The 13,352-nt window shown below is 41.0% G+C and overlaps 1 protein-coding gene across 1 annotated transcript in view; it reads right to left on the bottom strand.

The window, feature by feature from the left end:
• Positions 1–13,352, bottom strand: part of LOC134848352 (xylosyl- and glucuronyltransferase LARGE2s-like) — a 72,817-nt gene that overhangs the window by 21,796 nt on the left and 37,669 nt on the right. The window contains exons 3-4 of the mRNA XM_063865760.1: positions 13,070–13,224; positions 706–912 (exon numbers count right to left, since the gene is read on the bottom strand). Coding sequence (XP_063721830.1) covers positions 706–912; positions 13,070–13,224 — 362 coding nt within the window. The remainder of the gene's footprint in view (positions 1–705; positions 913–13,069; positions 13,225–13,352) is intronic.

The raw sequence follows: 13,352 nt of genomic DNA, 5'->3' as shown, positions 1-13,352 counted from the left end.
TTCAAAGAATCTTACTGAAGACCTTAATTTTTTCCTCTCGTGAAGTGATCAGAACTATAAAAAACCAGCGAGCTGTAAAAAGATTCAATGGGACGGCTGCGCCTTAAAATTTGAAGCAAGCCTAGGGCACAGTAGCTTACAGATAAAGGAATGCGAAAAGGTAGCTGCTTGAACACTTTTATTGGCTTACATGAAATGAACCCATGTTTATTTACAGCTATTTTCAATTGAGGAATCCTCAGTAGTTGACAGTTATGACAGACAGATTTTTAATAAGTTTAATTCAAAAACGATGCCTCTTTTTTCATTTGATTGGGCAGATAATTCATGCCACTTTCTTTTGAAAGCAATCACTCAAGCTGCCCTTTTATTGATTGCAGAAATTTAATAATCTCAACATTTCATCAATACAAGTTTTGGGTATTTTTGAGACGTTTTAACTAGGAATCACATGTTTGAGCGTGTACTTATTGTATTCTAAGGTTTGATCCGCACTCAAATTGTTCACATTTTTTGGTTGGTAAAAAAGGATATAATAAATAAATAGTTCCTTTGGGACGTGAAAGAGTCAAAAATATAAGGTGAACTGATTTCTTCAGCATTAAATCTGCTACTGGTTAATTTTTCCAACTATAATAGAGGTGGGGTGTGTTTAGAGGGATGTGTTAGGGGTGGTCTCGAAAAAATAAGCTGGCGATTGTGAACCTGCATTGAATATATCTTGGTCTGCTGTTTTCACAGATGACCTTTCACTCAGCTCCGATGCCACAACTGAAGTCCACCTTGACCTCCAAAGTGAACTGTTTAGTCTGTCCAGAAGTACCAAAATGACACCTGAGTTTACTCCCCTCCCTCTCGCAGTCCAATTATTGTCACCTTTGATATAGTAGTTGCTCTGATTTTCCGTCATCCCTAAAAATCCAGACAGTTTTTTAAATTAGTTTTTCTAACAGTGATGGAAAAATTACTCTATACCAAAGTAGCTCTATACCAATTACTCTATACTCTCAAACTTATTTCGAAAAAGTTGAAATCTACTTCAAGCAAATAACTTTGGGTTTTGAAGTCTATAAAATCTATAAAAATGAAAAAAAAATTATGAAAATTTGAAATTTCTTTGGAAAGTTATCAAAAAACAGGGTGTATAAATAAGCAGTAGCTGTATAAATTTTTAGTAGGAAAAAGAAAATTTTTGTGAAAAAAACTAATTGAAAAAACCATTCAATTTTGATTTTGATAGCAATCTCAAAAATTGAAATACTTGTCTCCGACAAGAGTAGCTGGTTGCTATGAGTTATGAGAAAATTCCGACCACAATCACTAGAAAAAAAATCTTATCTTTTTTTTAAGTGTCGTTGTAGATCGTGATGCGATGAAAGGACCTAAACTGAACCCTTGAACTTGGGTATACTCAAAAGTAATATGGCGTATTGGAAAACAGTTATCTTGAAATGAATAGAAAAACGAAAAAAAAATTCAAAAAATTGCAGGAAAATTTTCTACTCTTTTAATTGATATATCATTCGGCCAATCGATTTTTATTTATGCTGCATGATTTTGCGCAAAAAAATTACGAAGAAAAAACATAAAAACATCACTACTAAAACACATCCGAAAACAATATTCCTCCCGCGTTCATTGGTGGGAATAACAAAAAATATCTTTGCAAAATTGAGCCAAACAATTTAACTACGAAAACTACAAAAAATCACAAAAACCTTGCTCATGACATAATAAAATACATTTTTGGGGAAAACTTTACCGACATACAGCTTACTGCTCGTTATACAAAACAATTAGTTAGCAAAACAATTTGTTAAGAATTTTAGTTGTTACAGCTTATTCGCAGGCTATTGAACCTATTTGCAGGTAAATACAAAAAGTACCCGTACCCAGGGAAAGCTGTTTTTCTAGATATAAACGTTAAATAAATTACCTGGCCAATTTTTTTGTATTTTCTGTACAGAAAAGATCTGGTTCTTTCTGAGTTTAGAAATAACCATTTTCTGGAAAGAAATAACCACATTCAGTTAGCTCCTCAACCGCAACTCCAAGATAAACATACTTGGATGATAAACCAAAGTCGTAGCAATACAATGCCAAAAAAAACACTGGTTATAATAAGTGTTGCTTTGCATTAGATTGCTAAAACTATTCAATAGCATGTAGGTCTAGTGGACTAGCGGTTAGCACAGCGGGCTATGAATGCGGAGGTCGGGAGTATGAGCCCAAGTCGTAGATTTTTTCTAGCTAGAAGTAGCCTAGATTTAGCTAACTTCTGATCAAAAATAAGACAAGAAATAAAGAATTTTAAGAAATTCCCTGCTGTATTTAAACATTTCACGAAGAATTTCGGACCAGAAAATCAGTTTAGATATAAAGTATTCCAGGTCAGAATTTTTTTTTCGGTATGGGTATTCAGCAATGACTCAATGCTGGAATATTTATCGTAGCACTCATATTTCAACCGATTATGATTAACATTACGCTGATCATACTTTCAATCAAGTGTGGCAAATTCTCATTTTGTAAACAGTGATGAATGCTAGTGAGAGTTTAGCCTCAATGATAATTGAATATTTTTCGTTAATCGGAAGTAAAAGGAGCTACAATTCAATGTATAGTTCAATTGAATGCAAACAATCCATTGACTTAATTATCCGAACTATTTTCAAGATCAATTTTAAAGTTATTCTGCTATCATATATTAGCTGACCTTTATATTTTTCTTCCGAACTTATCCCTGCTCTAGTTTTTTTTTTTCAGATAAATTGTTTTGTAAACGATATCTAATTACTTTTCATAGAAATTTGTTAAGAAAATAAGAGTTATTCATTAAAATGTACTGATACAAATCGGAATCGTATGGGGGAACAGCATTAATACAGCACGGCCCGTTTTCAGGTGTCTCAATACGTGGAGAACAAAAAAAAGAACTAACTTCATAGATCTAATGGATCGTTGTACTCGTAAACATTTTTTACACGTAAACCTCTTTATACTCTCTTTTCACTTTTCTAAATATAAAATATTTTTTTTGTTTGCTCGGGTAGCCTTATCTATCCAGTAGCTAGAATGCTACAAAAACAACTTATCAGAAAACAACTCATGTAAGACAACAATTTGAAACATTATCAAGAATTTTTTGAAATTTAGGTGTGATTGACACTCTGTTGAGTTTATTCATATTTATAGCTAGAAATTGATTTTACTTTTTCTTTGTATGTTTTGCGTTCAACTCTTGTTCAGTTATGACATATCTCACTGTATCAGCTTTTCATTCTTGTCGCATAATTTTCCTGGTCAACTTCAAAACTTTGAACGCAAAATTTTTCTTACGATATATATTAAATTTTCATGCATTAATTTAGTAATTGGATCCATCCTACGCTTATAAAAATTCTTATGTTTAGATTTCCTTTTTTTTTTCCAGTACTAACAATTAGGTTTTGGTTGGTGCTTGCATAAACTAAAACTCCATATTGGATGATTGGTGCTCTCTTATCCTAAACCGTGAATGTTTTGAGCTCAAAAATAGGATTAAACGACACCTTATAGTTGACTCGGGAACATTTTCTCATTCTGGTAAGCATTCTGCGTTAGGTAAATTAATCTTCGTAAATAATCGAAGCATTTTGAACATGTATTCATTTTTTTCTGAAAACATCTAGGCATTTTCATCACTGCTAGTTGAAATAGTTTGAACGGCTGTTGGATCAGTCAGGATTTGCATCAACTCAATAATGAAAAAAATATATTGAGAAGTATTTTTCAGATTTGCATCAAACTAGTTCTCACAAATCAAATTTTCTGGAAAAGTGAGGATGCGTAACGAAAAAAGTATGAGATATAAAAAAAGGTTAATTTCATTGACTCGAGAAAAAACATTGAGCGATATCATAGAAATATTAAACAGCAAGTTTGATATCTAAAACATAATAAAACATGAGGAAAGATTTAACAAAAAAGTGGTGCTTTAATCTATGCTTACTGAACTTTCTTTGTTGAGATCACCGAATCAGATACTTTTATCTAATTGAAGTTTAACCTAATAAATAAGAAAGTTTACATGGCATTTGAACAGCTACATTTTATTCAATTTGAAGTGCAGACTTTTTTCCGGAAAAACAAACAGATTGACTGGAGACATATCAGCCAATAACCATAGTCACAATAATTTTTATTCAAAATATCGAGTACAAACGGCATTGGCAGGTAGCGAACGCTTGCTACGCTGCGCTTACTTTCGATAGTAGAGATATAGTGCGCAAGAATCAGCTTTTGTTTTACTAGTATAGGTTGTTTCGAATGTCTAGAACTGAAATTGGCTGTAATTTCCTTAATTAAAATTGACTGAAACATCTGGTGTATTCTTACTGAAGGGCCTCAATATAAAAATGTCCGAAATGTCTGCGTCTATTAAAGATGTTTAACGGCATGTCAAAAACGAAGAAGTACGTCTGGTTATTGACTTGAAACTTCAACAAAAATGCTCGCTCGTGTCAAGACAAAGTCTAAATGTTTCGTTGCCTTTTTTTACTATATTTATAAAGTAGTGTTCGCTTTCCTAAAATTGCAAAGTATCTGTTTATAAATGATTGTAACGAAATAACAAGGACAACAAGCATACGTCAATTCAACTTGGATTGATTTTTAAGCCAAATTAAATCGCCACTTGCACGGTAATAATGCAAGTATATCACTGGTTATTTATCCCAATTTGACCAAACTGGCTATTTTAAAACTCTTTTAGTTTTGTGCAAAATGATCACCGGTGAAACATAGTTTTAGTTTTGAGCTCAAGAAATCAAAGAAATTAAGTATCCCGTCAAAAATGGCTATTTAAAAGGTCGAAAGTTGTCTGGAAAAACCACCCCGAGCACGAATATTCCGCTATTTCATACGGAAATCGGAACAACCATAAATCATTACCAACTCAAAAATATCAGCACTCAATCAAAACTCAGTTCAAATCTGGCGAACCTAAGTTAGTTAAAGTACTTTGGGTGCATGTTAATAAAATCCTTGCTGGATCATTGTAACTTTTGTAGGCTTAGGATAAAAAGAAAATACATGAACCATGAAATTATTTCATTACTTGCCAATTATAAAGATCTAACCGCACGTCAGAATGAAAATAGCCGTGGTCAGTAACGTCAATAGTTTTTATCCTTTTGTAAGACAAAAATAAATAAAACTGGAGTTAAGCGGGAAAATTTATATTTTAATCACAAATAAATCCAATGTAAATAGCCCCAAGAGACCAGCGAATTTCGATCGACAAGATAAGCTATAAAGAAAGGGAGCAAACTCAGATTTTATAGCAATGCAACTCCCAACCGATAATGGGTTGTTTGTCTGATGAAATAAACTCAACGATTTAAGTCCCTCTAAACTTGATTCTGATCCCTATCGATTGAATTTTCATTGCTATTTTTTGCTTTGAGTCAAAGAGTAAGTTTTTAAAAATCACCGATCGTTACAGGGGCGGATCTAGGATTTTATCGGGGGGATGTTCGAAAAATTGTCTACCTTTCTTTAGGTCGAGCAAATCATCTTTCCGAACACTCTCAGAACGCTATAAAGTACCTATATGCCTATTTTGCGCCGTAGGCAATTTTTTTTACATTTCTACAAAAAACACGACAAAAATGTTTTTTTTTGGAGCACGCTTGCCTTCAAAAATTGTATACTTTGGCGCCAAAGGCGCCTTTAGAAAAATTTTAGGGTCAGTTGGCCTAAAATGGATGTCATGAAATAATAACAATCGGGACCAATTGTTTTTGCAAATGTTCAGTGTTTACTATCGGCAAAACTAGAACCCGAACTAACAAAAAGGTATGTTGCGACCATTGCGACTCAAAATATGCATGCTGCAACTTTGTGCAACCGAAGTAGTTTGCACGACTTTGCGCGACCCAAAACAGATATGATGCGATTTTGCGCGACCCCAAAAAGGTATGTTGCGACCATTGCGACTCAAAATGGGCATGCTGCAACTTTGTGCAACCGAAGTAGTTGGCACGACTTTGCGCGACCCAAAACAGATATGATGCGACTTTGCGCGACCCCAAAAAGGTATGTTGCGACCATTGCGACTCAAAATGTGCATGCTGCAACTTTGTGCAACCGAAGTAGTTTGCACGACTTTGCGCGACCCAAAACAGATATGATGCGACTTTGCGCGACCCCAAAAAAGTATGTTGCGACCATTGCGACTCAAAATGGGCATGCTGCAACTTTGTGCAACCGAAGTAGTTTGCACGACTTTGCGCGACCCAAAACAGATATGATGCGACTTTGCGCGACCCCAAAAAGTTATGTTGCGACCATTGCGACTCAAAATGGGCATGCTGCAACTTTGTGCAACCGAAGTAGTTTGCACGACTTTGCGCGACCCAAAACAGATATGATGCGACTTTGCGCGACCTGAAAAAGGTATGTTGCGACCATTGTGACTCAAAATGTGCATGCTGCAACTTTGTGCAACCGAAGTAGTTTGCACGACTTTGCGCGACCCAAAACAGATATGATGCGACTTTGCGCGACCCCAAAAAGGTATGTTGCGACCATTGCGACTCAAAATATGCATGCTGCGCTTTGTGCAACCGAAGTAGTTTGCACGACTTTGCGCGACCCAAAACAGATATGATGCGATTTTGCGCGACCCCAAAAAGGTATGTTGCGACCATTGCGACTCAAAATGGGCATGCTGCAACTTTGTGCAACCGAAGTAGTTTGCACGACTTTGCGCGACCCAAAACGGATATGATGCGACTTTGCGCGACCCCAAAAAGGTATGTTGCGACCATTGCGACTCAAAATGGGCATGCTGCAACTTTGTGCAACCGAAGTAGTTTGCACGACTTTGCGCGACCCAAAACAGATATGATGCGACTTTGCGCGACCCCAAAAAGGTATGTTGCGACCATTGCGACTCAAAATGGGCATGCTGCAACTTTGTGCAATTGAAGTAGTTTGCACGACTTTGCGCGACCCAAAACAGATATGATGCGACTTTGCGCGACCTCAAAAAGGTATGTTGCGACCATTGCGACTCAAAATGTGCATGCTGCAACTTTGTGCAACCGAAGTAGTTTGCACGACTTTGCGCGACCCAAAACAGATATGATGCGACTTTGCGCGACCCCAAAAAGGTATGTTGCGACCATTGCGACTCAAAATATGCATGCTGCGCTTTGTGCAACCGAAGCAGTTTGCACGACTTTGCGCGACCCAAAACGGATATGATGCGACTTTGCGCGACCCCAAAAAGGTATGTTGCGACCATTGCGACTCAAAATGGGCATGCTGCAACTTTGTGCAACCGAAGTAGTTTGCACGACTTTGCGCGACCCAAAACAGATATGATGCGACTTTGCGCGACCCCAAAAAGCTATGTTGCGACCATTGCGACTCAAAATGGGCATGCTGCAACTTTGTGCAATTGAAGTAGTTTGCACGACTTTGCGCGACCCAAAACAGATATGATGCGATTTTGCGCGACCCCAAAAATGTATGTTGCGACCATTGCGACTCAAAATGGGCATGCTGCAACTTTGTGCAACCGAAGTAGTTTGCACGACTTTGCGGGGCCCTAAATCGGATATGATGCGACTTTGCGCGACCCCAAAAAGGTATGTTGCGACCATTGCGACTCAAAATTGGCATGCTGCAACTTTGTGCAACCGAAGTAGTTTGCATGACTTTGCGCGACCCAAAACAGATATGATGCGACTTTGCGCGACCCCAAAAAGGTATGTTGCGACCATTGCGACTCAAAATGGGCATGCTGCAACTTTGTGCAATTGAAGTAGTTTGCACGACTTTGCGCGACCCAAAACAGATATGATGCGACTTTGCGCGACCTCAAAAAGGTATGTTGCGACCATTGCGACTCAAAATGTGCGTGCTGCAACTTTGTGCAACCGAAGTAGTTTGCACGACTTTGCGCGACCCAAAACAGATATGATGCGACTTTGCGCGACCCCAAAAAGGTATGTTGCGACCATTGCGACTCAAAATATGCATGCTGCGCTTTGTGCAACCGAAGCAGTTTGCACGACTTTGCGCGACCTAAAACAGATATGATGCGATTTTGCGCGACCCCAAAAAGGTATGTTGCGACCATTGCGACTCAAAATGGGCATGCTGCAACTTTGTGCAACCGAAGTAGTTTGCACGACTTTGCGCGACCCAAAACAGATATGATGCGACTTTGCGCGACCCCAAAAAGGTATGTTGCGACCATTGCGACTCAAAATTGGCATGCTGCAACTTTGTGCAACCGAAGTAGTTTGCATGACTTTGCGCGACCCAAAACAGATATGATGCGACTTTGCGCGACCCCAAAAAGGTATGTTGCGACCATTGCGACTCAAAATGGGCATGCTGCAACTTTGTGCAATTGAAGTAGTTTGCACGACTTTGCGCGACCCAAAACAGATATGATGCGACTTTGCGCGACCTCAAAAAGGTATGTTGCGACCATTGCGACTCAAAATGTGCGTGCTGCAACTTTGTGCAACCGAAGTAGTTTGCACGACTTTGCGCGACCCAAAACAGATATGATGCGACTTTGCGCGACCCCAAAAAGGTATGTTGCGACCATTGCGACTCAAAATATGCATGCTGCGCTTTGTGCAACCGAAGCAGTTTGCACGACTTTGCGCGACCCAAAACAGATATGATGCGATTTTGCGCGACCCCAAAAAGGTATGTTGCGACCATTGCGACTCAAAATGGGCATGCTGCAACTTTGTGCAACCGAAGTAGTTTGCACGACTTTGCGCGACCCAAAACAGATATGATGCGACTTTGCGCGACCCCAAAAAGGTATGTTGCGACCATTGCGACTCAAAATGTGCATGCTGCAACTTTGTGCGACCGAAGTAGTTTGCACGACTTTGCGCGACCCAAAACAGATATGATGCGACTTTGCGCGACCTCAAAAAGGTATGTTGCGACCATTGCGACTCAAAATGTGCATGCTGCAACTTTGTGCAACCGAAGTAGTTTGCACGACTTTGCGCGACCCAAAACAGATATGATGCGACTTTGCGCGACCCCAAAAAGGTATGTTGCGACCATTGCGACTCAAAATGGGCATGCTGCAACTTTGTGCAATTGAAGTAGTTTGCACGACTTTGCGCGACCCAAAACGGATATGATGCGACTTTGCGCGACCCCAAAAAGTTATGTTGCGACCATTGCGACTCAAAATGGGCATGCTGCAACTTTGTGCAACCGAAGTAGTTTGCACGACTTTGCGCGACCCAAAACAGATATGATGCGACTTTGCGCGACCCCAAAAAGGTATGTTGCGACCATTGCGACTCAAAATGGGCATGCTGCAACTTTGTGCAATTGAAGTAGTTTGCACGACTTTGCGCGACCCAAAACAGATATGATGCGACTTTGCGCGACCTCAAAAAGGTATGTTGCGACCATTGCGACTCAAAATGTGCATGCTGCAACTTTGTGCAACCGAAGTAGTTTGCACGACTTTGCGCGACCCAAAACAGATATGATGCGACTTTGCGCGACCCCAAAAAGGTATGTTGCGACCATTGCGACTCAAAATATGCATGCTGCGCTTTGTGCAACCGAAGTAGGTTGCACGACTTTGCGCGACCCAAAACAGATATGATGCAATTTTGCGCGACCCCAAAAAGGTATGTTGCGACCATTGCGACTCAAAATGGGCATGCTGCAACTTTGTGCAACCGAAGTAGTTTGCACGACTTTGCGCGACCCAAAACAGATATGATGTGACTTTGCGCGACCCCAAAAAGGTATGTTGCGACCATTGCGACTCAAAATGTGCATGCTGCAACTTTGTGCGACCGAAGTAATTTGCACGACTTTGCGCGACCCAAAACAGATATGATGCGACTTTGCGCGACCTCAAAAAGGTATGTTGCGACCATTGCGACTCAAAATGGGCATGCTGCAACTTTGTGCAACCGAAGTAGTTTGCACGACTTTGCGCGACCCAAAACAGATATGATGCGACTTTGCGCGACCCCAAAAAGGTATGTTGCGACCATTGCGACTCAAAATGGGCATGCTACAACTTTGTGCAACCGAAGTAGTTTGCACGACTTTGCGCGACCCAAAACAGATATGATGCGACTTTGCGCGACCCCAAAAAGGTATGTTGCGACCATTGCGACTCAAAATGGGCATGCTGCAACTTTGTGCAACCGAAGTAGTTTGCACGACTTTGCGCGACCCAAAACAGATATGATGCGACTTTGCGCGACCCCAAAATAGTATGTTGCGACCATTGCGACTCAAAATGGGCATGCTGCAACTTTGTGCAACCGAAGTAGTTTGCACGACTTTGCGCGACCCAAAACAGATATGATGCGACTTTGCGCGACCCCAAAAAGGTATGTTGCGACCATTGCGACTCAAAATGTGCATGCTGCAACTTTGTGCAACCGAAGTAGTTTGCACGACTTTGCGCGACCCAAAACAGATATGATGCGACTTTGTTCGACCCCAAAAAGGTATGTTGCGACCATTGCCACTCAAAATGGGCATGCTGCAACTTTGTGCAACCGAAGTAGTTTGCACGACTTTGCGCGACCCAAAACAGATATGATGCGACTTTGCGCGACCTCAAAAAGGTATGTTGCGACCATTGCGACTCAAAATGGGCATGCTGCAACTTTGTGCAACCGAAGTAGTTTGCACGACTTTGCGCGACCCAAAACAGATATGATGCGACTTTGCGCGACCTCAAAAAGGTATGTTGCGACCATTGCGACTCAAAATGGGCATGCTGCAACTTTGTGCAACCGAAGTAGTTTAGACGACTTTGCGCGACCCAAAACAGATATGATGCGACTTTGCGCGACCCCAAAAAGGTATGTTGCGACCATTGCGACTCAAAATGGGCATGCTGCAACTTTGTGCAACCGAAGTAGTTTGCACGACTTTGCGCGACCCAAAACAGATATGATGCGACTTTGCGCGACCCCAAAAAGGTATGTTGCGACCATTGCGACTCAAAATGGGCATGCTGCAATTTTGTGCAACCGAAGTAGTTTGCACGACTTTGCGCGACCCAAAACAGATATGATGCGACTTTGCGCGACCCCAAAATAGTATGTTGCGACCATTGCGACTCAAAATGGGCATGCTGCAACTTTGTGCAACCGAAGTAGTTTGCACGACTTTGCGCGACCCAAAACAGATATGATGCGACTTTGCGCGACCCAAAAAAGGTATGTTGCGACCATTGCGACTCAAAATGTGCATGCTGCAACTTTGTGCAACCGAAGTAGTTTGCACGACTTTGCGCGACCCAAAACAGATATGATGCGACTTTGTTCGACCCCAAAAAGGTATGTTGCGACCATTGCCACTCAAAATGGGCATGCTGCAACTTTGTGCAACCGAAGTAGTTTGCACGACTTTGCGCGACCCAAAACAGATATGATGCGACTTTGCGCGACCCCAAAAAGGTATGTTGCGACCATTGCGACTCAAAATGGGCATGCTGCAACTTTGTGCAACCGAAGTAGTTTGCACGACTTTGCGCGACCCAAAACAGATATGATGCGACTTTGCGCGACCCCAAAAAGGTATGTTGCGACCATTGCGACTCAAAATGGGCATGCTGCAACTTTGTGCAACCGAAGTAGTTTGCACGACTTTGCGCGACCCAAAACAGATATGATGCGACTTTGCGCGACCCCAAAAAGGTATGTTGCGACCATTGCGACTCAAAATGGGCAACCGAAGTAGTTTGCACGACTTTGCGCGACCCAAAACAGATATGATGCGACTTTGCGCGACCCCAAAAAGGTATGTTGCGACCATTGCGACTCAAAATGGGCATGCTGCAATTTTGTGCAACCGAAGTAGTTTGCACGACTTTGCGCGACCCAAAACAGATATGATGCGACTTTGCGCGACCCCAAAATAGTATGTTGCGACCATTGCGACTCAAAATGGGCATGCTGCAACTTTGTGCAACCGAAGTAGTTTGCACGACTTTGCGCGACCCAAAACAGATATGATGCGACTTTGCGCGACCCCAAAAAGGTATGTTGCGACCATTGCGACTCAAAATGGGCATGCTGCAACTTTGTGCAACCGAAGTAGTTTGCACGACTTTGCGCGACCCAAAACAGATATGATGCGACTTTGCGCGACCCCAAAAAGGTATGTTGCGATCATTGCGACTCAAAATGGGCATGCTGCAACTTTGTGCAACCGAAGTAGTTTGCACGACTTTGCGCGACCCAAAACAGATATGATGCGACTTTGCGCGACCTCAAAAAGGTATGTTGCGACCATTGCGACTCAAAATGGGCATGCTGCAACTTTGCGCAACCGAAGTAGTTTGCACGACTTTGCGCGACCCAAAACAGATATGATGCGACTTTGCGCGACCCCAAAAAGGTATGTTGCGACCATTGCGACTCAAAATGGGTATGTTGCATCTTTGCGGGACCAAAATGTTTGCGCGTTTTTCCCGGCGCACAAAATTCAATTTGCGACTTTGCGCTACTTTATATATAAAAAGAGCCTGAAATGATTTTTTCAAAATTTAGCCCGCGGCACTGAAAGTGCGGCCAGAAGCTTTAATGCTCTATGAGAGTTCGACTTAAAAAACAGTTGTCGGAAGCTCAGCGCTCAACTGTGCCTCAAGTTTTTGTTCTGTGCACGTGACAGAATAATTTGAAAGAACTAATATGGCAAAACTAAAAGCACTGCAACCAGCAATTTGCCAGATGTTTGCTTAAGGCAGTTAACTTGCTGATACCATAATTTGTAAATTTGGTTTGATCAGAACTATTAAGTAAAAAAGCTTGACATATGCTTCCAATGAATGCAAATTGTACAAGAAGTCCAAAAAATTTCCTCATCAGATAACTTTATTGGGGTCAAATGGAGGCCGAAAATAAAATAAGAACCCTAGAACAATTAAAGAAATGAAAACAGTTTGAAAAACTTGGTAGTTCACAGACTTGTTCCATGAAGGACAACCGTTAGAGTTTTTCAAGCATGTGAGAATAAAAATCGCTTTAGAAATTGTGATTTGAACAATTACCGAATACAATTTCCGTAGAGTTTCTTCGCATCTGTTGGAGAAGTGACCATGCTCTTGTGACGTCAGTCTCGAACACCATGTCTGTGTCCACAATCAACACGTGACTCGTTTTGATTCGCTCACCAGCAGCCAAAATTGAAGGGATGAGAAGTTTACTGAAAAGGGAGAGGCTTACGTTCAGAAATGGTTTACAGAAAAGGCTAACGCTCGGTGGGAAAAGTCCTAAAGTCTGTATTTCGAACCCCTTTTTTGACATATGCATGTTGCTTAAGAGCGAAGCTAA

The sequence above is a fragment of the Symsagittifera roscoffensis genome, chromosome 1 (genome assembly GCF_963678635.1).
Source record: "Symsagittifera roscoffensis chromosome 1, txSymRosc1.1, whole genome shotgun sequence".
Taxonomy (NCBI): domain Eukaryota; kingdom Metazoa; phylum Xenacoelomorpha; order Acoela; family Convolutidae; genus Symsagittifera; species Symsagittifera roscoffensis.
Note: the sequence above shows the minus strand (reverse complement) of the source record. Positions and strands in the feature narration are given on the sequence as shown.